At 51.5% G+C, this 24,642-nt stretch overlaps 1 protein-coding gene across 6 annotated transcripts in view; it reads right to left on the reverse strand.

Moving 5' to 3' along the window:
* BCL9L (BCL9 like) overlaps window positions 1-24,642 on the reverse strand; it is a 90,782-nt gene that overhangs the window by 27,179 nt on the left and 38,961 nt on the right. For 5 of the 6 annotated variants that reach the window (XM_067566545.1, XM_067566538.1, XM_067566531.1 and 2 more), the window contains one exon: window positions 7,018-7,396. In XM_067566545.1, coding sequence (XP_067422646.1) covers window positions 7,018-7,318 — 301 coding nt within the window. In that variant the 5' untranslated portion in view covers window positions 7,319-7,396. The remainder of the gene's footprint in view (window positions 1-7,017; window positions 7,397-24,642) is intronic. The other variant, XM_067566562.1, reaches the window with a different exon arrangement.

The raw sequence follows: 24,642 nt of genomic DNA on the forward strand, positions 1-24,642 counted from the left end.
CTAAGGCCACAAACTGATCTGGACTCCGATGGTAGAAGTTATTAAAATGTTAATATTGATGACCAGGAATAAAAGTCATATTGACTTAAAAGAGCATGGTGGCTCGAAATCCTCAACTGAAGGCCCCCCGTGGAGTACATGTTCCTCCCTAACCGGTCCAGCTTTCTGGTTTCCTTAGCCTTTGGTGATGGACTTGTTGCCCTTGTCTCTCCCATTTGTTGGCTGTGGCCATGACCAAGGATCCTGGCAGGTGGGGGGTATATACAGATACTCGTACCCCTTTGGGGGTATGAAGTGCTTCCTCTCAACTCATTTTACCATGGGCCGGAGGGATGCAGGAGTTTGCCATAGGGCCTTTATGGGTAGTAAAATTGCCTCATTCAAAGGGTCATCCACACCTGTCCCGAGGGTACTAATATATCCGCCAAATCCGGGGCTGATTCCGCAATCTCATCGACCTTTAGGCTGAGGTTTTTAGCCATTCTCTGCAAAAGCTCCTGATAAGCCTTATAATCCTGTACAGCGCTCTGGATGTGCCAGCCACAGCTTCATTTGGAGAAGAGGATAAGGTAGCTAGAACTGTCCTAGGGTCTTGCACATCCTCCGGCATTGATGGGCCCCCCACAGGAGTATCGTGGTCATCCGCAACTTCCGCCCCGGGACTGACCCCCTCTCCAACAGGGGAGGTGGGGTCGCTCTCACCTTGGAGGGCACAGAGAGCCTTGACAAACCTAGGATGCCCCCAGTGCCCACACTGGCCACTGAGGTGGCATCTGAATTGGGTAGGGGACCTTGCTGATGCGACAGGTCCCTGAGTTGTAGCCACATATCCAATGCCTGCTCCTTCGTGTCCCATAAGACTCAGCCTGAGACTCTGAGCCAGAGGAGTCACTCCTAGGTGACCATGGGGGTGCCCGTGTCCCTCAGTACCATGTACTGGTGCCACAATGGCAAGCAGTGCCGTAATTTGGAGTGGCGTTGGGAGCATGAGCGGTTCTGGTACCGTGACCAGTGCCAAGAGCGCAACTTGCGCCATGTCAGCAATTGTTCTCGAAGCATTAAGGAGCACGAAGCCGAGCAAGATGGGGGTCGGGTCCTCACCATCATCGCAGGCATGCCCAGGACTTGTCTCTCTGTGGGGCGGCTTCTTGCAGTGCTGGAGCTGTCCCTTGACGGCTGCGGTGCAGAGGAGATGGGAGCGCTGGGAGGCTTAAAAGACTCCTCGCCACCTCATACACCTTTGGCATTGATAGTGATGCCAGGGTCGAGTCTCCTTCATGGCTCACCCTCAGCAGGGAGTCCATGTGCACTGGACTCCACAGTTCCCTCTCCAGGACCGGAGTCAATGGTGTCAGCTGGCTTATGACCATCTGAGAGTGGTCCAGCACGGATCTCTCTCTCTCTCCACAGATCTCACTCTCTTTCCTTGTTGAGGAACGCCCTTGGTCTGACTTCTTGGTCTTCTTCTTCAGCACCAGTGATGGGGAGCGGTGCCACGCCAGTGTCACCGATTTTCTGGACACCAGGGAAGTGTTTCTGTGCTGAGTGGCTGTTGGTGCCAGGGATCCCTGGGTCCATTGAGGATCTATCTAAATGAGGCCAAGGCGCTCCTAAGTGAGGAGGTACTCGGTGCCAGATCTGGTTGTCACTCCGATGAGGGGTGAAGTATGGCTTCCAGTAGGAGGAATTTAAGTCTACTGATTCTGTCCTTTTTGGTTCATGATCTAAACTTCTTACAAATCTGGCACTTTGCCTGGACATGCTCCTTTTGCAGGCACGTCAGACAACTGTCATGCGGGTCACTTACCGGTATGTTCTTTGGGCAAGTGGTACACTCTTTGAAGCCCTGGGATCAAGGCATGCCCCAGGACACCGGGAGGACTAGCCCCACAGGGCAGGGATTCTAAGTACTCTAACTAATTAAGGCCTTGTCTACACAAGAAAGTGTTGTCAACGCAAGTTACAACAATGATCAAAAAGCACTATAATTACAATGCTTGTTCCTGGCCACACAACACTCACTGCGTCACTGAAGTGTGTCCACATTTGGTGCTCTAGCGTTGAGTTAGAGCAGTGCAATGCGGGCAACTATCCCACTGTGCAACTTGCCACCTTGTGCCGCTAGAAGTTGTGGGAAGATGAAGTGGAGTGCAGAGCATCATAGGTACGGGCTCAATGTCCTCAGATGCAGTGGTTTCTATCCCGTCATTCCATAGGTTTCCAACTGCGTTTTGCAGCATTTTTCAGCGGCCCCAGCCTCCTGTGTGCCCGCCATCTCTATCTCAAAGGATGGATCCTGCACTGCTCTCCACTGCTGTTGTCAGTGTTCTGAACACATCTCAGCTGGTCATGCAGTATATCTTGAGCTCCCAATCGAAATAGGAATCTGAGGCGCCTGACCTGCTGTGTGCTGTGCAAAAAAACAAACAAAAACAAACAAACGACAGCTCTGTTTGCTCCTCTATGGCTTTTATCATGCGCTCATGACCTGCTAACACTCGCTCCTGGTTTTCCTTCCTTTCCTGCCTATCAATTTTCTGACGCAGTGCGTTTCCATGCCCTTTTTTCTTTTTCCACCTCAGGGGACTGGAGGAATTATTGGAACATCTCCTCATTGCTTCTCAGTGGTTGTCTTCTTATCAGCCACAGGTGCTCGGCAGGTGCGGAGGGGATTCCCCCAAAGGCACAGCTGTAGAAGCACAAGCAGCAATGAACAGAAGCATGATTTTGAGTGCAATAACAGACTTGATTCATTACTGTAAAATACACCTCTTTCTCACTGTCCCTTGACAAGTGCACAGCTCGACGATCAACCAGGGCATGGTGAGTTGTGCCATGGGGGAGTGGGCACTGAAGCTGGGGAAAAGATTCTGGGTGATTGTTTGGGGTATTGATTCAGACAGACAGTGACAAAATTTTAAATTGTGCCACCATTTTCCACAGGCAGGGGACACAGAAACCATTATCTCACTCCTGAGAGTAAGCAGGGATGCTAGGATGCATCTCCTCCATGTGAGCAGCTTCAAAATGGGTCCCTATGCTGCTCACCCGTGTGCCGCTTTGGTCCCTGTACAAGTGATTGCCGATTGACATGGGAAAGTTTCCTACAACATGGGAAGAAACAAAGCAACTCTGCAGAGGAATCTCTGGGAGAGGATTGACAAGTACCTCCAGGAAAGTTTCCTAAAGATCTCTCTGGAGGTTTCCTATGAAATCGCAGTGTGCATTAACACACTTTTCTGCCTCACTGCCTAGCTGAACAGGGGAATGGGAAGCACATGCAAACACAGCTACTCTTGATTTAGTTGAGGGTAGCCCTGCTTTGAGGAGGGGGTTGGACTAGACCACCTCCTGAAGTCCCTTCCAACCCTAATATTCTATGATTCTATGTCTGTGCATTTCTATCCCTTCAACCAGCAGTGTAATGCAACAAAGCAAAGGACAGCTGTACCTCATGTAACTGAGCAGCATCACCTCAAAAAATCACTTACCTGAGCTCCCCTCTCCTGCATCCTGCACGCCAGAGCTAAAGCGCTGGGACTGGCTCAAAGCCTCTGGGGTCAAGAAGAGGTCCTGGCTCTCCATGTCAGCAAACAACCTGGTCCCCTGCTCCGCATCATCCTCCAACTCAACCTCCTCGTCTACGACTTCTTCGCTGGGGTCAAGTCCGGTGTCCACGGCCTCTGGGCCTCTAGGCAGTGGACATGAGGTCGCCACTAATGACGGCTTCCAGCTCCTTTTAGAAGCATCAGGTCTTTGGCTCTGCACCAGAGCAACCATTTAACTCCGTAGCCTTTTGGTACCCCTGCCGCAGCTCCTTGATTTTTGCATGGCACTGCAGTGTTTCCCGTTCATTGCCCATCTCCACCATTAAATGAGAAATTTGACCGTATGTTTTGAAGTTCCTTCGGCTGGAGCGGAGCTGGGATTCACAGCCTCCTCTCCCCAGATACTGATCAGATCCAGACATTCCAGTGTGCTCCAAGCAGGAGAGTGTTTGATGCGTGGAGCCGCCATGGCCAGTTGGGAAGATGAGATGTGAGCTCTCCACGCCAACCAAGCAGGAAGTGGAATTTCAAAAATTCCCGGGACTTTAGAGAGGGAGGGCGGACGGCTGCAGGGCCACGAAGAGCAGCCTGAGCAGTCAGGATGGGCATTGTGGGACACTTCCTGGAGGCCATTTACCATGACATAACCAAGCGCGGTGTCTACACTGACACTTTGTCGCTAAAAGCTTGGTGCAAAAAGCTCCTCGCCTCTTGTCAAGGTGGTTTTAGTTTGTCACACAATCAGGGGAGTTGGGGCGAGGGTGGGGCGGCGTTGCAGTGGGTACACCACCACCATTTTGGTGCAAAAAGCTGACTTTGGTTGACAAAACTCTGTGCACTAAGGCCTGGCCTACACCACAATCTAATGAACTATTTACACACTATTTACGGACTACTTGCCATCTATTTACAGGAGCACCCACTAAGGCAGAGATCCCCAGACTGTGAGGCGTGCCCCCCCAGGTGGTCGTGGAGGAACATCCAAGGGGGGCATGGCAGGACCCTAGCCAGCCCCCATGAGGGGGTGGGGAGGGAGCACTGCCCTGAGCTCTGCTCTGGATCTGCCCTTGGCCCCAGCTGTAGCTATGGCCCTGGCTCCACCCCCGGCCTTGCTCCCAGCCTCTGCTCTCAGCTGCGGGGTACGGAGCGGACACATACTATTACTGGGGGCAGGGGAGGAAGGGGGCGGCGGGCAGGGGGTGTGCAAGAGGAAACCTTTGGGACCACTGCATTAAGGAGTATTGCTTGCTAAGCAAGAGACAAACTGCGTTCCAGCACCTGTCACCGATGGAAAGAAGGAACCAAGGGGCGGTAGGTTGGCAGCGGTCTATATACTGCGCCAGAAAGGCACCACTCCAGGGCACACAAGAGCTGACCCAGCAGATACAACTAGGGAAAAGCTTCCGGCAACAATGCATGTGGGGCACGCACATCTAACTTGGAATGGACATCAGCAAGCACCCAAAGAAGAACTGCTCTAATTCTTTTTTGAGCCCAGTTATACTTTTGACCTTCACAACATCCATGGCAACGAGTTCCTCAGGCATCCATGACAGTCCGCACCCCCCAGCATGCAGGAGGACAGAGTAACATGCAGCAAGGATCAGCACTGCTAATCCAGCATCAATGTTCTGGGTGGCAGACTTGTATTCACATCAGCCCACCAGGGCGTCTGACTGGGAGAGCTCTGCATGGATCTTTGCTAGTGGGCATGCCCACCAACTGCCTCAGAGGAGGAATCTCAGGCTGCTTGGAATAAGAGATACTTTATTACTCTTTGAAAGGAATCCACCTACCCAAACGCTACTCAGCTCCTACTTGCAGGTGAGGAAAGGCTTGGCACTAAGCCCACGGCTGCAGGGCCGAGATTTCCAGGGGTGGTTTAGGGTTAGGGTCATTTGTGGGATTGGTGCCATAATACTCAACCATTTCATGACACCTGGCACCTAAGTATCTCAAAGCACTTTGCAAGACTGGGTATTGTCCCCATTTCACAGAGGGATATACTGAGGCACAGAGAGGGGAAAGACTTGTCTAAGGCTACACAGGGTGTCAGTGACAGAGCCAGGAATAGAACCCAGAAGTGGTGAATTCCAGTCCTCTACTGTAACCCCAAGACATCAGTCCCTCATTGAGTCTCTTACACAGAGCAGTGTTTACAGGCCAGATTCATGTCACACATCAGTGAGCCGTAGCTGAACTGGGAAGCCAAAGAACTTACATAGGAGATTCTAGACTGCGTTATTTTAATAATTCACCCGTTAAACTCACTGCTACAGTAAACTGAGCCAAGAGCATAGCTGGATTTAATAAAGGGTTGAACGTTTCCATGGATAATGAGAACATTCCCATCCCAAGACAGGGCTAGGAACCTCATGTTCCAGGGCATTAGCCAACCTCCCACTGACACTGAAGAAGAAACCTTCCCTCTGGGCAGGACATAGTCTATAATGGTGTTTCTTTCACCCTCCTCTGACACTGGCATTGGCCATGGTAAGGGACGAGGCACTGGGCTAGATGCAGCCCTGGTCTGAGCCAGCCTGCCAGTTTCTATAGAAGCCCGAACAGATCTTTGATCATGAGACATGCTGGAACATGGGCCAGGGCAGCAGTGCTACTCCTGGGAAGACAGCTCCAGGCTACCAGGTGTAAAGATGGTCCCCAAGAGGAACCAAGGACACTGCCTGAGGCTCTCACTTTGCAACTCACTGGCAAAGTGCCCCCATGTTTGCTGTAGCGGGTGCCACATGCAACCCTTTGGCACCATGCTCTGCAGGACCCAACAGACTGTGGGAGACTGGTTAGAACAGGGAACGGGTCAGGAAGTGCTGACTCAGCCCTTTACCAGAAACCATGTGATTTAACTCAGCAGTCATCCATTACAAACAAAACCACATACTCCCCAACTAGCGACGCTCACACCAACTCCTCTCTAACCGCGGCTGGGCAGAAACAAGACAGCTGTGAGGGCACCACAGAGTCAGCAGTTAGACAGTGAACAAAACCAGTCTCAGTTTGGTGCTTGGAATCTGCACTATCAAGCGATTTTCACCACACTCCTGATGCCATGCTGCCGCTTACTAGGGCCCCAGAGGCCAGTGCCAAATGGAGCACCATTTCCAGAGCCCACAGCTACTTCCAGTGTGGGGTACGTATGGTGTCTGCGGCGATGCTGCTAGCCAGTTCAGTGCAAGCATTCCCCAGCAGAAGGTGCTGTGAGAAGTGATGTAGAAACACAGGCCAGGACTGAGCTCACAGTTATTCCAGTCCCAGCACCCTTTGCTGGTAGAGGGCAACCCAAGAGTGCAGGAGCATAGGCTGAGTGGTGGAGCTCCCAGTTAGCCCAGCAGGGACACTGCAGGGTAACAGGCTGCAGGGAAGGTTCCCAGCTGCTCCCACCCAGTTCCCACTAAGATGTGAGGAAGAGTTCAGAGAAGGACTCGCCAAGGCAAAGGTTTATGAGCATTACCTTTTGATTCCGTGTCCAGCGAGGGGGTGCTGGCTTCCCGCTGTTCTCCCGAGTCCACTGAGATGCTTCGTTCCCGTTTCACTTTGCCCTTCAAGGACCCAAAGTTTGGGACAGCGTTCTGGCTGTTTTTCAGTCCAGAGTTGCCAGGAGAAATCTGATTGGTTTTGTTGCCATGATTTCCCGCCCCCACACCCTTAGACCCCAAGTTGCAGGTGGGTCCTTGGCTCACATTGTGGTGCTGGGACTGGGTGCCGCTGTTACCTGTCTTTCCATGATTGGTCAGTTTATTGTCAGGGTGCATTTGATTGGCTAAAACTTCTGGCAGCGACAGTGAAGGGAGCTCCAAGTCCCTGCTGCTGCTTTCCTTTGGTCAAAACACCTGCAAAAAGAGAAAGCAACCAATAAACCTCTGTGCCCAACATGCCTCCCCCTGAGCCATCCAGGGTGCCCACAGTCCAAGTGCCTCCTCCCGTCCCTCCCAACGAGGGTGCTTGCAACCCTCATGCCTGTCCCCCACCCCTACTGAGGGTGCCTGCACCCATGCCTATCACTATTAGCAAAGCCCAGCATGCCCAGTTCAATAGTCCTGGCACACTAGATATTTCTAGGGACTGGCAAATGGGGGAGACTGATCAAAACATTCTGGGTCATCCCATGACACCACCTCCCCACCAAAAAAATGAGCTTTGCAGGGTTTTTTGCCAGGAATAATGGGATTCACACAGTAATATTTTTTAAGTTGCATATTTAAATGCTATACTGGGGACCCAGGAAATCACAGCTGTCACTGTGCTGCATATCTGGCCGTGTGGAACGTCAAGGTGACAGCGGGATAGAAGCAAACTTGCCAAAGGAAAAAATCAGGCCCTGACCACCTGAGCTAAGGGAGAAGCCTTGTTTGCTGGTGGCAGCATAAGACCTGTGACATAAAGATAAGCAATTCCACCCAGCAGAGACATGTACACAAAAATATGGGGGCATGGACATACACACACCAATTCAATATGGTCTGAATAAAAGGGGACTCTTTTCACCTAAAGCTTGCCCATTCTTGAATGGAAGGACACCCAGCACAAATTTTGCCACACTTTCAGAAAGATGTGGACAAACTGGGGAAAGTCCAGAGGAGAGCAACAAACATGATAAAATGTCTAGAAAACATGAGCTACGAGGCAAGACTGAAAAAAATGAGGCTTGTTTAGTCTGGAGAGGAGAAGACTGAGGGGACAGGGTTACAGTCTTCAAGTAGGTAAAAGGCTGTTATAAGAGTAGGGTGATAAATTGTTCTCCTTAATCACTGGGGACAGGACAAGAAGTAATGGGTTTAAATTGCAGCACGAGAGGTTTCGGTTGGACATTAGGACTGACTGCCAGGGTGGTTCAGCACTGGAAGAAGTGACCTGGGGAGGCTGTGCAATCTCAGTCACTGCCGGTTTTAAGAGCAGGTTAGACAAACACCTTTCAGGGATTATCTAGATGGTCTTAGCCCTGTCTCAGTGCAGGGGACTGGACTAAATGGCCGATCGAGGTCCCTTCCAGTCCTACATTTCTAGGATTTAGCAGGTGCTTCCCAGAGCACAGAAGAACTTTTTGATACTGAACAGAAATACAGAGCCCTCCAGACCTGAGCACCCCAAATCCTACTGGCCATCTCTGAGCCAGCTCTTGCTATCACTGAAACAGCTTTTTTGGGCATTTTGCAAAATACACAGGACACGTGGTCCCTACCACAGTCAGCAGGCATTCAACCTGATGGATGGAGGAGAGGCCACGACCCAGCCCACTGTGGGGAGGGAGGGAGCTGCTCTGAGCAGGAAAGACTGAACAAGGCTGAGGGAAGGAGAGGATGAAGGAAGGAGTGGGGGGGGGGGGGGCAGAGAGAGGAGGCACCGGCAGAAGTGAGAGCAGGCAGGGGAACCAGCCAGCCAAACAACAGTCATAGCTCTTGGGGGGCAAAGGGGTGGCTGTAGCACTGCTACGATGGCCTGAGGCAGAGATGCTGGCTGGATGGGGATGGCTCCATACCAGCCAGAGCTTTCAGCTGGATGGTATGGTGCAGCATGGGGCTGCAGGGATAATGGGGTGAGGTCCCCACAAGGTACTCAGAGGGAAGGACATACATGAGAGGCTGAGGAGTGGCGCGCACGTGTGTGCATGTCCATGTGTTCAGGAAATGCAGATTCAGCCTTTCTTCAGCATCTATTGGACTTAACACAGGACCCTATCCTTCCCCTCACAGCCCCTCCCCACAGCTGGGGCTCTCTCCATCTGCCCTGGACTCGCGATAAGGAGTCTTGAGGCAACTGGAATGAGATGCTAGGCGCTTGCTGGGCCTGCTATCTGCTCTGTGGAGCCACTGAGCACCACCCACAGCTGCAGCCTGCATCCCTCACAGCTCGTCACCGTTCCCTGCCTGGAAGAAACAACGCACTTTACAGGGAGCAATAAAGAGGCACATCAGCTGCCCCAGAATCAGTGCAGTACCACACTGGGAGGAGAGGAAAGGCAAGTGCACTCAGTCACCTGCCCAGAGGCAGGGGAAGCAAGTGCAGGAGAGCAGTGTCTGTGCTCCTCACAAACCACCAGTGGTGCGAGATGGCTCCTGCACTTGGGACAGGAACAGGGCAAAGTGTATCCCAACTCTCCATGAGAAGTGTCCTGCATGTCTCCTCTGCTAGATACTGTGCCAGGATCTTCTAGAAACACACCCGTGTCCCTGGGCCATGTCAGCCCAAACAATACAGACACACCCCTTCGCTCCCTTGTTACTTCCTGGGGGGAGCCTCCAGGCAGCTGTTTGTGAAAGCTGCTGTCTTGCTCTCTGCTTGTTCCGCTCTGTTAAACATTCTACCCTATAGACACTAACCTGCCCATGCATGGGAGGGGGCTCCTAAGTGGGCAAAGAGATCATTGCACATACAGGAATCAGCCCCTCAGCCTGGGCTATGCTGCCTGACGCCAGGCTGCCCTTCCCAGACGCTGCACACAGCTATTTCTGCCACCCAGGGACCAGAAGTGGTGGGCACCAGCCCAAACCCCAGAACTCTAAATAGAACTCAATCAGCTCCGCAGCGGGATGGATGCCCTTCCTGACCTTCCTGGGGACACGCAATGGGGAAAAGCCAAGTCCCATTCCACTGCAGCAGGATGTTGGACCCTGAGCAAGACGCAAGAGAGCAGCCAGCCTGCCTGTCGCAGATCTGTGCTGTCCAAAAGAGGGCAACAGCCTCAGGGTCAGGTCAGCTGGGACCAGAACCCAGGCAACCTGCCACCAATTCCCCCCGGGATCCCTGGCAAGTCCCTTCGCAATGTTGTACCTCAGTTTCCCCATCTGTAAAAGGTGGGAACATAGCATCTGCCTCCCCAGTGGGTGTGAAACCAAGTCAGATGGGGCCGAGCACACTGCAGAGAAAGGTCAGGAAGCCGCCCAAGCACTTCTAGTCAGTGAAGTGGGATCCCTCCCGCACCACTTGGCCTAGCTCTGCTTCCTAACTAGCAAGTCATTAGTGGCTCCCTCCCCTTCATCCCCACACACCTAGCAGAGGGCTCTGCTTTAGCCACGACGCTGATTAATTTTCACAGCACATAAGGGAGCAGCTAGCCCTTTAAGTGTCAGAGCCAGTCTCACTAGCTCACTCTCTCTCTCTCTAGGGACCTATTAATAGCAGCTGGAAAGATCACATCACTCTCTGGATATTTATACCCCTCATTCCACACCAGGAGAGATTTATGTCAGTGCTGCTGTCCCAGTGCCTGGCCAATTGCTCTATCTAACTGCTTGCAGGGGGAGGGGAGCAGAGCATGGAAGGAGACACTGGGAGGATGAGTGAAGAGGAGGAGAAGGTCCATATGGTGCAAACTGCAGCACTAAGCATGCAGGCTGCCTGCAGGGAGCCCTAAGCCCCTCTGGAAGCTGCTGTCACTGCCAGACAGATTCCAGAAAGCAAGCCCTGCAGCAGTTTCTGCTGCTGGTGGCCCAGAGCCTTTGCCTGCTGCGTTGAGATCCCAGAAGCCAGCAGTCTATGCAACATATTGCACTGCTGCCCTGAGGTTCACACACTTGATTTGAGGCTGAAGTTCTACTGGCAGGCAGAGAGATGATGCCATCCTTCCTCTCAGCAGCCATCCCCTTGTGCACAGCATGCAGGATGCTTTGAGACCAGCAGGGTGTTAGAGGTTTCACATAGACATGGCACCTCATTGAAATGGATCTCAAAGTGCTTCACCAAGTACACGCCCAGCAGCACCAGGATACTGCCAGTTCAGGGAGGCGGGAGGGCACAATACAGTATGTGTTAGTGTTTGGCGGGTATTGGTGTCATGGCCAGGGGGACTGCAGCATAAACTCCTACCCCTAGGAAATGCGCCTATGGGACTCTTACTGACCATCCAGGGCAGACGAGGGTTTACGGTTGCATGCATAAATCACATACATACTAAACTGCCAGTACTTTGGAAGGGGCAAGGTCTGAGTCAACCTTGCCATAACCCAAACCTGTGGGTTCTAGAGAATCACGGTGTTTCAGACCCACCAGCCATCCCTTCCAGACAACCTTGAAAGTCCCTAGAGACAGACAGCCTCTCAATGAACACATCAAATTGGGAGATTCTCCTACAAAAACTCCACTGGATGGAACAGTTCCATGGTCCATGAGTGATAAAACCAGTGAGCAGACTGACTTGATCACTATGGATCCTGCTGACAGGCTACTAGGACCAACAGGGGGGCCTCAAGGACACAGCTGACGAGGGAAACGCCCACTGTCCTCACTTCAGTCATTAACCCTCTGGCTGCCCTTCTGAACAGCACAGCACCAGGTAAGAGCGCTTGTGGTCTGGGCGAGAGTCAGCTCTGCCCAGCATCTGGGCAGCGTCCGCTGTCCGGGATTCTCTGCTCGGTGTCCCTTCGTTTAAACCTGTGACTCCCACGCCCTTTCCTGGTTTTTTTCATTAGTTGTCCCCCGTAATCAGTTGTATCCCGGGCTCAGTGACTCCTCCCCTTAGGCTGGGGGAGGGGCCTTTAGCAGTGGGCGGGCTTCCCAGGTTACAAATAGTACAGACAAAAGGGGGCAGAGCCACTTGCAAAGAATAAAGAGACACAGCACAGCTCCATCAGCACCGTCCAGTCACTCACGGGAAAAGCCTTGGCGCAAGCTGCGCAGGCTTTCAAGCTGGTTGAGCCAGGCATGGCCCAACCTTAAGCCCCTAAGGGCTATCTATCTATCTATCTATCTGTCTGTCTGTCTGTCTGTCTAACTAACACTCAATGCTAACAACTATACTACCTAACATCTCCATGTGAAGGGGATGCAACTTGCTAGATAGCAAGGGCAGACGTTCCAGGATCCGTCACAGGCGGAAAGAAGGAACTGAGGGCCCGCGGGGTCAGCGGTGCCCTATGTACCGTGGCATGAGCACAGTAGTCCAGGGTGCGCCTAAGCCAACCCTACGGGGCCTGCTAAGGGGAAAAAGTGTTCCGGGAACCAGTGCAGGGGGCGCGCACTCACCTATATTGGAATGGATATGAGAAATCACTCAAAGTAGAAAACCTGTTTACACCTTGCATGCAGCACACAGATCCATACACCACCCCCCACCCGATGCACCCCAGCCAGCCACAGACAGACAAATATCCCCCCAGACCACAGTGCACTCCCTACTGAGACCCGGACATTGTCTGAGCAGGAGCCCTGGTTTCCTTCCAAGTGTCCCACAGCTTGGACTTTGTACTTGGAGAGCAGCTCTCTTGTGTCTGGCAGAGGGGTTAGAGAGCACTCTGCTTTCTGCTGTTTACTCGGCCACGCTGTCTTTGGGGCTGGGTTCTCTCAGATCTTGCTGGCATGGAGAGGCCTTTGGACACAAGGTGCCCTGTAAATAAAAGCTCTCCATGGCCAGGGATTCTCCAAAGCAGAATCCTGGCTCCTCCCAGCCAGTTCTGTTCTCGGGCAGTTAGCAAAGCCCCTTTCAGGCCATGCCTCGACTTGGAAAATCGGTCACTTTTAAAAACAGGTCAGCTAGATTAGTATGGAGCAACCCTGGGGGGCCTAGTGACCACCATGGCCACTGAGCACGTCTTCAAATGCTGCCCCCATTTTCCTAGTCAAGCCATGGCCTCAGAAGATTCCTCTTCAGATCAGGCATTTGCCTCCATTCTTTCACCCTCAGTTACCGAATCAGATGAGTTTGGAACTCATGAAAGGTTATCACCATCTCCCTGAGCCACCCATAGTACAGAGAGCCCCCCACAGCTCTGTCAGTGCCCCTCCACCCCAATCCGCAGCCCCTCATTTCAGACCATGGCTCCTCCTCAAAACATTGCCCATGCTCCCAGCCTTGACCCACAGCCCCTTGCTGACCCAGGGTGTCTCTGCGGAGAGTCTCCTACCCAAGCTCTAGCTAAGCTTGTGAGCTCTAACAGGACTGCAGCCAGAAGTGACTGCCGGCAATGTTCTACAGAGCTTTCAGCAGCAGCAATAGCTGCATCCTGTTGAAGGTATGTAGGGAGATAAGCTGCCTCCTCCACCAGTCTCTCTGCAGCGAGATGGACTTCTGGGTGAAGGGGCAGGTGAGGAGCTTCGGGAAATTGGACTCCAACAGACATGTCAAACATTGGGGCCATGGAAGATCTATGAAGACGTGTCTACATGGAACCAGGGTGACAAATGAACCAAAATATCCTTGGAAAGGACACATCAAAGAGAATGAGATTGTACAGAAATGTGGCTCCCTTGACAATTAGTGACAAGGCAGCGGGTTTAACAGAAACCTTACTCTGATCCAGCAGCTTTAAAGACAGCAGCAAGTTTTGATTCCTAGTTGTTAAAGCAAGGAGCCAGGACTCGTGGGTTTTAGTCCCAGCTCTGCCACTATCTTGTTGAGTGACCTTGGCCAAGACATTTCACAGCTATGTGCCTCAGTTTCTCCATCAGTAAAATGGAGGCGATAACTTAGTGTGCTAAGGAGTAAGTGAAGCTTAATAAATGCCTCTATAGCCTTTTGAGATGCTAAATGCAAAATATTACAGGCATGTATTCGGTGCTCTGCACATTCAACCAGCCGCAGACTTAAATCAAAGACCTTTAGAAAGGAAAAAAAATAAGCTGATTTCAATAAGTCTCTTGCAGTCTCAGTCTGATTGATGGAGGAGGAGGAGGAAACTCCGGGCTGAGGAGCAAACCTGACACACTCACAGTCCCGGAATTACTAGCTGATATTTCAAGCAACTTGAAACCCTGGTGCGTTCTCAGAGGAGTTTCTGGTGAATCATGCTCCTGCTCATACTGAAAGGACGATAACGCACAGATTCCTGATGCAGCCACAAGAACGCAGAGGCTCCCCACCCCCACCCCCCGCCTCCAGAACGAGCAGGGAAGCCACCCAGCAGCCAATCCGCCTGCCCTGCTACTTCCACATTTCAGTGCAGACTGATACCACTGCAGTGCAATCCCTCAGTAACACCGCCAGCAAGAGAGAAGTGCGTGGCACACCAACAGAGCAACAGTGAGAAAGGAAGCAGGGAAAACCAGAATCAAGACAATTAGAGGAGGAAGGAGATTGACCATGTCAGTGACATCAAGTGCTCATAACAGACCAGAGTAAATCCGGAGTTATGAGGGCACAGCTGAAACCAGAATCGGGCTCTCTATGTGCTGTGCTGACATGCCCTACAGAATGCAAACGTCCAATGAGTGCACACATGGAGAGATGGGGCGTGACAAAGCAATGCAATAAGCAGAAGTATTCATCCCTGCCCCTCTCCTACAGCTAATCCTTTTGGTAACAGAGACAGGTTACTCTCACATGCCACTAACCCGCCCCATCATGCCACAAGCAGCCCTGATCTTAAGTATCTCATGGATACCCCCAAACCTTGAATCAAGAAGTCCTCACTTTGAAACGAGGGGCCTATGACAGACCCATCATTTCCCACAGAAAGCCCTTAACACACCCTTCAGGGGTCAGCAAAATAAGTGGCCCCAAAGATTGCTCCCCATCAGACAACAGGAGCCTTTGCCCAAGAGCTGCCTTGTGAGTCACTAGTACTGGCCAATAACATTCTGTATGGAAAATCCAACAGAGGTTTAGAATAGAGATGGCTAGAACATTTTCAGTGATGTAATTTTGTTGACAGAAAATGTTTGATCAAAACTTACTAATTTTACCAGGTTTTCAACACGAAGGTTTCTGAGGTCCAGGGCTCTCTGGTCACTTCTGACCAAACAGAGAGAGACCAGAATTGAAAACTTGAGTTTTTTTAATCCAAAAACAGCTGTTCTGACACAATTTCTTTGGATGAAAACGTTCAAAATGTTATTTTCATTCCAATGTGGAACAAAAACAAATGTCAAAACCTCGAAATTTGTCACAAAATGGAATGGTCATCCTCCAGCCAGTCTAGCTGAGACACAATGATAGGCACTGCCAACACAAATCACCATCGCGACTCTGACAGAGCTAACACCAGAAACCCCACAATGAACAATCATGGATTACCCTGGCCATAGGGGAAGTGTTTTCCCAACCTCCCAAGTTGGCGACCACTTCTCTGAAGCACAAGGGTTTACATCACTGCTAAAATCCAATTTAGTCCTAGCGAATACTTTGGACATTCTTGTTATCTGTATAAACATCTGAAATGTTCTTGAACTGTGCTGAGTTCTTGGCTTCAATGATACCATGTGGCAGTGAGTTCCACAGACTGATTCTGTGCTGTGTAAAAAAGTGCATCAGTTTTTAAATGTGCTACTTATCAAGGTCATTGATGTTCCTTGTTCCTGTTTAACAAGGCAAGGTGAACAGAAGAGCACAGACCTCCTTTCACTATCCCATTCATTTCTCTAAATGTGAGAGAATAATGAAAGTGTATTGGACTCACACACTCTATAGGAGAATTTAAACAGCCCTTCAGAAAGAACCTAATGCTCTGTTGGATCCTACAGGTTGTTAAGAGTAATTTTGACAGAATCCTATTAAACCCACCAGGGCTTTTTCAAAGGGCAGGAACAATACTTTGCTTTTCCACACTGTATTTGGCGAAGGATCTCAAATAGTTGAAAAAGGGATGAATGCTCAAACACCCTCTTCCAGCCCCTGCTTAGGGATACATATCCCCCATGTTATAGATGTGGAAACCGAGAGATTTGCCTAAGGACAGAGAGAATCAGGATAGAAAAAGGACAGAACCTCCCCCTAAATACTGCTTGGCACCTTCCCCATTTCACTGCAGAATGCTTACTCCATCTGCCCCCTGCAATGGCCAGCCAGCCAGCCAAGTGAACAGCTATCTGCAGAGCTCCCCTCTGTGATTCTTGTGGTTTCCACCCTCTCCCTCTCTGTGGTTTTCTGACTATACTCTAGGAAATGCTACTTCTCTGCCTGAGCATGGGCTCTGCTCCCATGCAGACGACTCCCTTCCCAGTGATTCCCCAAAACAGTCACTTCATTTGATGACTGCTTTGCGGTCTCAGCCCATTTGCAAATCCTCCCCAGACACCCCACACATCTAAGATGTTACAGGGAAGAGTTGGTGCTCCATGCCATTCTCACACACAGCCCAGCTATTCAATAGGACTTTTGCAGGATAACCCGATTCCCAAAAGGCGAAGAAGCCAGTAAGAGAGCAGTAGTGAGCTCCTATTGCCCCATTCATGAGGTGCTGCAGCTAGCCACACTTCCCAGAACTGCAGGCCTGCAGTGACAGGGAGCTCAGGCAGAAAAGCCACAAATATCTAAAGCACTTGCTGGCTATTGAGGCCTGGGGAGCTTTGATTTCTTTTGAGGCTGGAGCTCTCCCCTACCACATGTGAGAACAGGCCAGAGTCACAAGCTGCTGTTGGGAGCCGGCTGTCCACATCCAGCACCTGGTAAACACGTCAGGGGGGCTCTTCGATTGCAGGAGGTGGTAACTGACACTGCTCAGTCGGAGCTGTGCCTCGCAGAGAACAAAGCCCCGGCAGAGCAGGATCTGCTGGGGGACACAAGTAGCGATGCTCATTTGGAAATACTCATGCTGATTTACGTCAGACAGGCACCCTGAACATTAACCTCCCCACCCCCGAACATTCTCAGCCCCAGCACCCCATCCTGTTACCCAGAATCTTCTGAGGCCTTGCCCTGCCTCCTGGCATCCTATTCTGCTACCCAGAAGACCCAGGATCTCAGTCCAGTCCTCATTCTATGTTACCCAGTTGTTCCTGTCGAGTCTCCGTTACATGCAGCATCTTGGTGGGGTTAGGAGCATAGGTGAGAGCTGGACTGTAGCATGTAAGGGCAAAGCTGCAGATTTCCTATTTGAACTGCTATCCCAGGTGACACTGCCTGCCCTGGCGCAGCTCTGCAGTCCAGCGTCCCTTAGCCCAGCCACTACATAAGATAACAGGATCCCCTTACGCAATTCTCTCCATGATTGTGTACTGATGTCATTGCTGCTGCTTGAGCAATGATAAATAACCTGGCCACACCAGCCAAGCCCTGGCTCTGGAATTCTACAGACTCTGGCTTAGGCTCTGGGTGTGGACCTCTAGCCCCCACTGCTCTGACCATCCTGAGGGGGTAGGCCTCTCAGATAAGACCTTGAAACCCCAGCTCATCCTTGCTCTCCCTTGGGTGCTATGGGAGAGCCAGGGCTTGGTTTGGTCGGTGTGCAGTGCACACGCCTGATGCATCCACCTCTAGGGTGGAAAGTATTTCAGCGGGGTTAAATAGAGAGTATATGAAACACTTTGGGATCCTTCAAGATTAAACATAAAATGCTCTGGGATACTGAGACTGGCCATTGAGAGGGCCCACCAGCAGGAGAGTGCAGGTCAGGTTCCCATGCAGAGGGAGGGCTTCTGGAGAAGTCTGCAGATCCACATTTACCTGGATCAGGATCCAGGCACTGACGCTTGTAGGCCATTAATACTGCCAGCTCCCTACCTGTTGCATTAACACACTAACCACTGTCCTTTTCTGGGGCAGCAGTTTTCTCTCTACATGCCTATTGTGCACAGGCCCTTGAAAACATGAGCACTCTCATCCCGAGAGGTAGCAGCACAGGTGTTTTTAGCCACAATTACCAGCTGCATCTGGCAGAGCCAAGGGATTAAAATTCAGCTTGTGCCATAGTCTTTGGGAGGAAAAATTTCCAGCTGGAGAGCAGGAAGGGAGATGGATCTAACCAGAGCAGGTCCTAGGCTAGCTTCTAAGATCTAACCCCAGTAGAAGACTGGGAGCTGTTACCAACTCATGCCTCTTTGACGGCCCCTGTTCAAACACACCAGTTGGCACTAACTGATCCTCTTCAGCAGAGAGGGCAAGAACTAACTGTGCCCCAGAGCTCTGACCCCTAGAGGGGGCCCCTTGAGGGTACAGGAAGTTCCTCCTTTCCACACCACTCCGCACCTGCAGGCAGCCCAGACCCCCCAGAAACAGGCAAGGAATGGGGAAAGACCTGGACATTTTGTGATAAGACTATGCATTTCCAAGGATGGGAGGAGGAAGACTGGGCCAAGGAGAGGCCTTCCCCCCAGTTCAGCTGCTTGTGGTTGGGCTGGGCCATGCATTGCCAAGACAATGCAGGCCTGTGGTACACAGCGAGCATCTGCACTGCAGAAGAAGGAAGTGCTAGGCTCCCCATCATCCCTGAGGGCTCCTACTCTCAGCAAATCCATACCAATTCACACATGGTACCTAGCTCCCAATCTCCCCCTACGGAACACACCTGGCTTCCTACCCCAGAGGAGGTCCACCCAATACCTCACTCCCCATGCCAGGGACTGCACTAACACACATCCAGTACCTAGCATCCTGCCCTGCAGGCCCCACGTTCCAAAGGAGTCCCTGGGTAAGGCACATGGGTATCTCAGACAGCAGGCCTCTGTACAATCCAGCACATACCACAGGCACCAAAGCTGGGTCCTTTCAGCCCTTTATCCTCTCTTACTGCAAGCAGCTCAAGGGGTAACGCTATTTTAGCTCAGGCTGGAATGGTGCTCAGCTGATTTGGAGGTAGGGGAAGAACAGGACAGACTTCACCTCGAATGGTCCCTTGACACGTTAACTATTTATGCTAAATAATCTGTTCTACTTTGTAATTTGCTGTGACACTTTGAGTTAGTTTCCCAGACCTGAGGAAGAGCTCTGTGTGGCTTGAAAGCTTCCTCTCTCACCAACAGAAGCTGACTCAATGAAAGATACAACCTCATCCCCTTGTCTCTCTAGTTTCTCCTAGAGGCAGCTCTGACTGATTCCACAGCAGCAGTCAATGGCGTGGGGCAGCTGCTTTATAAGTGAATTTGCTTCCTCAGTGCATCCTTCTAAAGTTCTTCCTCTCCACACCCCTTGCCTTCAGGCAGCCTGTCCCTTGGGCACAGAGGGCTCCACAGGGCCTATGGCACTTCCAGCTGACATCTCTCCATCACCTGAGAATCAGAGGGGCCCAGGAAAGGATTGCCACACGCAAGTGCCAGGGACTCACCTGAGACTCATCCTTTGGAGGCATGGGAAATACAGACAAGCTCCAGTATTAGACAGTAACACAGAATGCAGAGCTCACAGTGCCCTAGCATGCAACCCAGTGTGCCTGGGGCAGGGAGGCACAGAGCATGGCTTGCACCCAGGACACCAACTCTTAAAGGGCACATACATCACTTCCCTCAGCTGCAGCAGGGGAAGGGAACAATCACACTTAGCATTTTCATAGCTCCTTTCCAGAAAAGAGTCTCAAAGGGCTGCACTCATGAGGTAAGCTGCCGCCATCCCCTTTGAACAGAGGGGAAGGGCTTAAGTCAGTGCCAGGCCTGTAAAACACTGGAGTCCTGACTCTCTTCCCTGAGTCCCTCCCTGCTCTAACACTAGGGCCATTATCTCCCAAAGCAGTCCCCCTGCCAAGGTACAGCAGCTCAGAGCAGGCTACTGAGCTCGGTGCTGCCAGGACTGACACGCAGCGCATTATAGTCTCTGTGTAGCGTCAGGGGATGCAGGCCAGGCCACTTACATCCCAGCGAGCAGCAAGGCCACAAGGTTCCTGCCCTCTGACTATGCTTTCCCTTCCCAGGTGTGGCACATGGCTGCAGGAGGAACGCTGTGCCACACTTGGTCCACGTCCACGCTATCAGACAGGCTAGTGGCACTCCCCTGGCTGCACCCAAGATACTCTGTGAGCGCCTTGCTGGTGTGGAATGTGTTAATCCTCACCAGTTGCATACCATCTTCTTGTATCTGCCTGGCATCAAACCCACAGGCCGCTTCAGAGACCTGGAGCAAATGGAGGGGATTCTTCTTCAGCTCCCAGCACAGAGGAGCTGTTGGCCAGCTCACCCCAACATCCGCATGCTTGAGATTGTAACGAGACTGTCACTGGAGTCTTGGCGAGTAGCCTGTCCCTAAACCTGGCCCTTGATCTTTGCCACTAGGTGTCACCGTTGCCCAGGGGATTCACCTAAACTCCCAAGCCTTACAACAGCTGGGGCTGAGAACTGGCAAACTCACTTCCCTCCAGCCAGGCAGACATCCCGATACTGCACAGCAGTGGTTCTACCTGCAGTTTGGACCCTTCCCCTTGGCCCCAAGTCCTGAACCTGGGAACAGCAGCATTCCAGGGGTAGTTAATGCTGGTGCTGTAGATGGCATGGAGGAGTAGAGCCCCTTAGCTCGGATGTGCCACTGGCAAGAAGCTAGCTGATGCCAGCTCAGAAAAACAGTGCACGGAGACTCCTGCTGTGAACTGCCAGGGAAATCTCAAAGCACAAGCCCATCCTAGAGCGGCTGCACACTCCCCGACAACCTGCACAAAGCCCTCCCAGAACCAGAGGCCCTAAAGCCATGCAAACTTCAGTCACTTCAAACAGGGGTGCAACCCATGTAGACTACAAGTCCCATTACCTGGATCTCGCTGGAGCATTGCATAAACTAGTCATGTTGTATGCTGGGACCTGTAGTCCAAACAGGCCTCATCTCCACATGACAGAGCAAGGTAGCTGCTGCGTTCACTCTGCTTTACTAGGGACCAGCAAAAGTTTGGCTCTGAGGAGCCTTACAAGGCCCATTTTAACTCAAGGGCAGGGGATCTGAATTACACAAGTGTGCTCTGGCTCTTCCCTACATATCACACATCAGCTGCAGCCCCGGCTCTCCTGGGTAGCCTCTAAAGTGCTCTTGTTTGGGAAAGATTTAGGTTCCCCTCTGACCTGATGGCCCACTCCCAGACCCTAGGACTTTCAACAAGGGGCATTACCATCTCTGAGTAGTGTCAGGGGATGCAGGCTGGTCTACTTATCCCCAGCAAGCAGCTTAAATCACAGACACGTAGAGGTGTGTATGTAACACTACCACCCATTGGGGGCACTGGCACGCAGGGAAATGATGGAGGCAGTTGAGAGTGCAGGGGTGGTTGCACTGTACCACTCACACTCTGCACAGAAAGCACTTTCTAACTAGGCTGCCTCGTATGAGCCTGGGCTGCAGATGAGACATGAGAAGCCACCAAACACTCCAAGATTATAAATAACAGGCCCAGCACGCAGCACAGAGCCTTGGCTCTATATTTAAACCTTTACTGAGGTCGCTTCCTTTTCCGGGCAGCTCCCCCCACCCCCGTTTGTTCTTATTTGCATGCAATCATGACTAAGGAGCACTGGGGTTTAAGGTCAAAGGGGAAATAGTCGTGCATCTGCCTGGCAGGAAATTCCACCCTGGGTGACCTTTCACCTTTCACAGTGCAGCACCAGAGCAAGCTGCTAGAATCCTGCTTGCAAAGCAGTGGCAGCTGCCTGTGAGAGATTGCCAGGGCGGAAGGAACTGGAACAGTCTGAGGGTGTTGAAACTTCAGCACAGGGTCCTCTGGGTCGGGGGGAGGGGGACAGGAGAAGGGGAAAGAACGGCCCAGAGTGAGATGAGCAGGCACAGAGTGCTCTGTCCTCCCCCACTGTATCAGAGTCTGGGTTTTGCACTGCTGTGGGGTTTTGGACACCACTAGGGGTTTCCCCCCCAGCACCTTGAAAGGACATCCTCCCTCCTTCACGTGACATTTCCCAGCTTTCCCACTCTGGGGGTCACACACAGGGGAGACACACCCCACAGCATTGGCCATGTCTCAGGTTATTCTGCTTTTCTATAGCGTGTCCCAAGCCCTCTAGGAGTCCTAGTTTCCTAACCCTTCAACCTCCTCTGCGAGGTACAGCAAACTAAGGACAGGAATTGCTCCCTGGCACTGAAATGCAACCCTGCTGGGGTGAAGCACGGCAGATATTTAACAGCAGCAACAGGGCTGCCATACAACAGCAAACCTTTTAGGCGGCAGGCCCAATAAATAATTTTTCCTTGTGCTCCCCACAGAGACACCTGCTCCTGCACAAAAGGGAAAGATGCCTTGTTAATTTATAACATCCACAAAGCTGGCAAGAGAGTGAGTATGTGCGCGCGTGTGTGGTTTTTTGGGGTTATGAGTATTCTTACACCCCTTGTAGTCCTTCATTGACAATGGAGTGTGTATGGGTGGGGGGTGTATTTTACCACTAAGTCAAGATCTCAGGAGCACCGCAGCAGCTCAGTTCTGGAAGTCTGCAGGTGATGCAGGTGCAGATACTGAGTTAGCCAGCTTGATAGCAGCCACCTGGACACTCATCTGACCAAGAGAGATGAAAGCACCGGAGAGGCCAGATGATACGGGAGTATCTAGACCCCAACAGCAGGAGAGCAACAACAGGGTCTATTGCAGGACAGAGAATGGAAAGAGCCAGTAGAACCACAGATCGTTCCCCTGTGGGTAGGGATTGCAGGCAAGATTGTCAGGACACAGCAGACAGGAAGCAGGGGGCAGGCAGCATGCAGATACCCCTTGGCTTTCCAGCCACAGAGTCCTTAGCCCCGGGTGTGGGCCTATTTCGAGGTATGCAGTGGCCCCTGCAACCAACAGGCCCGGTGTCTGTGGTCACGTGCTTGGATTCTGCAGCTATGAGGCCCCCAGACAGAAATTCTGTGGCAGCTTCAGTTATATTAGTGCAATAACTCAGGGAGTTAACTACACTCAGACAAAGGCCGGGACTGATCACTAGAATGGTCATTTCCATTTATTTTACTCTGCCTAATATATTCAGTATTCAACATGTGGCTGATTTTTGTATTGACATGTTACTACACTGAAAACATGCTCCGGGGAGGAAGCTAGAGATTGTTTGGTAGGTGCATAGGGGGAATTGGGGCATCTGGCACTAGGGTGGCATTTTAGGACTCTGGAATAAGCACATTAACTAAATGATAGCTAGTGAAATAGTTAACAACATTAACATTTAAATGGTCTTAAGTAGGTTTCAGATTTCACAGCCTGTCTGGAGAAATGAGCCAATTCACACTTCTCAGAACTGTTGTTTCAGAAGAGACGCCTCATTTTAAGGGCTTCACAACTATGAGAGCTACGGAGACCCCTACCCCAAGGATACTGAAGCACAGTTCTATAACAGAGGGAATGCTGTGACAATTCCACAGTGCTCTGCCTTCACATGCCCATGGGAAAGGTCCTGCTGTGAAGCATCACAGGTCAGTGTTGAGTGGGCAAGGAAAGAGATTGAGTATATACAGAATTGGGGGTACCAGTCTGTTTCAAACAGAAGACTGCAACTTGAGCCCCCCTCCTCTGCTGGGTTGAGTCTCTGCAGTTGGAAGGGGGAACCAGTCACCTCTGAGCCTGAGAGTTTGTGCCAAGTTTCGACTCTGAATGGATTTATAATGTTTATAATTGAAACACAGCCAGACCCTTAACTACAGTGTCTTCACAGAGGAGACCAAATACATCAACATGCACAGGAGAAAAACACCCTAAACCTTGTGCCAATACACTCAAGAGCAACTCCCCAAGCAGTCCCTCTTGTGCCCTTCCTTCCAGGGACACAGCCACAAAGGGCAGGGGCTGAACCTCATTTTACAGATGGGAATGTGGAGTCACAGAAAAGGTGTATATGAGGAGAGGTGCGCCAGCACTGACCATTCTTACCTGTATCGTAAGAGTCAGAAGGAACCAATAGATCATCTACTCTGACCTCCTGTAAATCACAGGCCACCAGCATCACCCAGCACACCAAACCTAACGACCGAAATGAGACCAAAGCATTGCAGCCCTCAGGAGACTAGACTTATGTACCATAGGCAGAGACTAGGAGGGACCAAAATGCATCCGTGCCCAAGGCCCCCACAATAGCAGGGAAATAATTGAGATACATCCAGATAATCCTGGCAAGTGACCTGCACCCACACACTGAAGAGGAAGGCAAAAAACCCCTCAAGGTCCCTGCCAATCTAAATAGGGGAAAATTTCCTTCAACTCCACATATGGTGGGTGATCAGTTAGACCCTGAGCATGGGAGCAAGGATCTGCCAGCCTAGCACCTGAGAGAGAGAATGTCAGTGCCCCTCCAAGCCCTGGCCCTCCCCTCCTAGGTCCTATCCTCAGCCATGGGAATCCCTGTTGCTTCAGCATAAGGAGATTAAAAAATGAAAACTAAACCCAGAATACATTGGGAGGAAAAAACCCATCTTGACCCCTGCAGGTGGCCAACTGAAACCCTGAAGCATGAGATTTTGGGAACAAAAGATGCAACCTGGAAGGGAGCCCCAGGGCTGCTGAGCCCTGTCCCCTATCACCACAAGCAA

This window comes from Emydura macquarii, unplaced genomic scaffold (assembly GCF_026122565.2).
Source record: "Emydura macquarii macquarii isolate MOO-44397 ecotype Brisbane River unplaced genomic scaffold, CSIRO-AGI_Emac_v2 contig_312, whole genome shotgun sequence".
NCBI lineage: Eukaryota > Metazoa > Chordata > Testudines > Chelidae > Emydura > Emydura macquarii.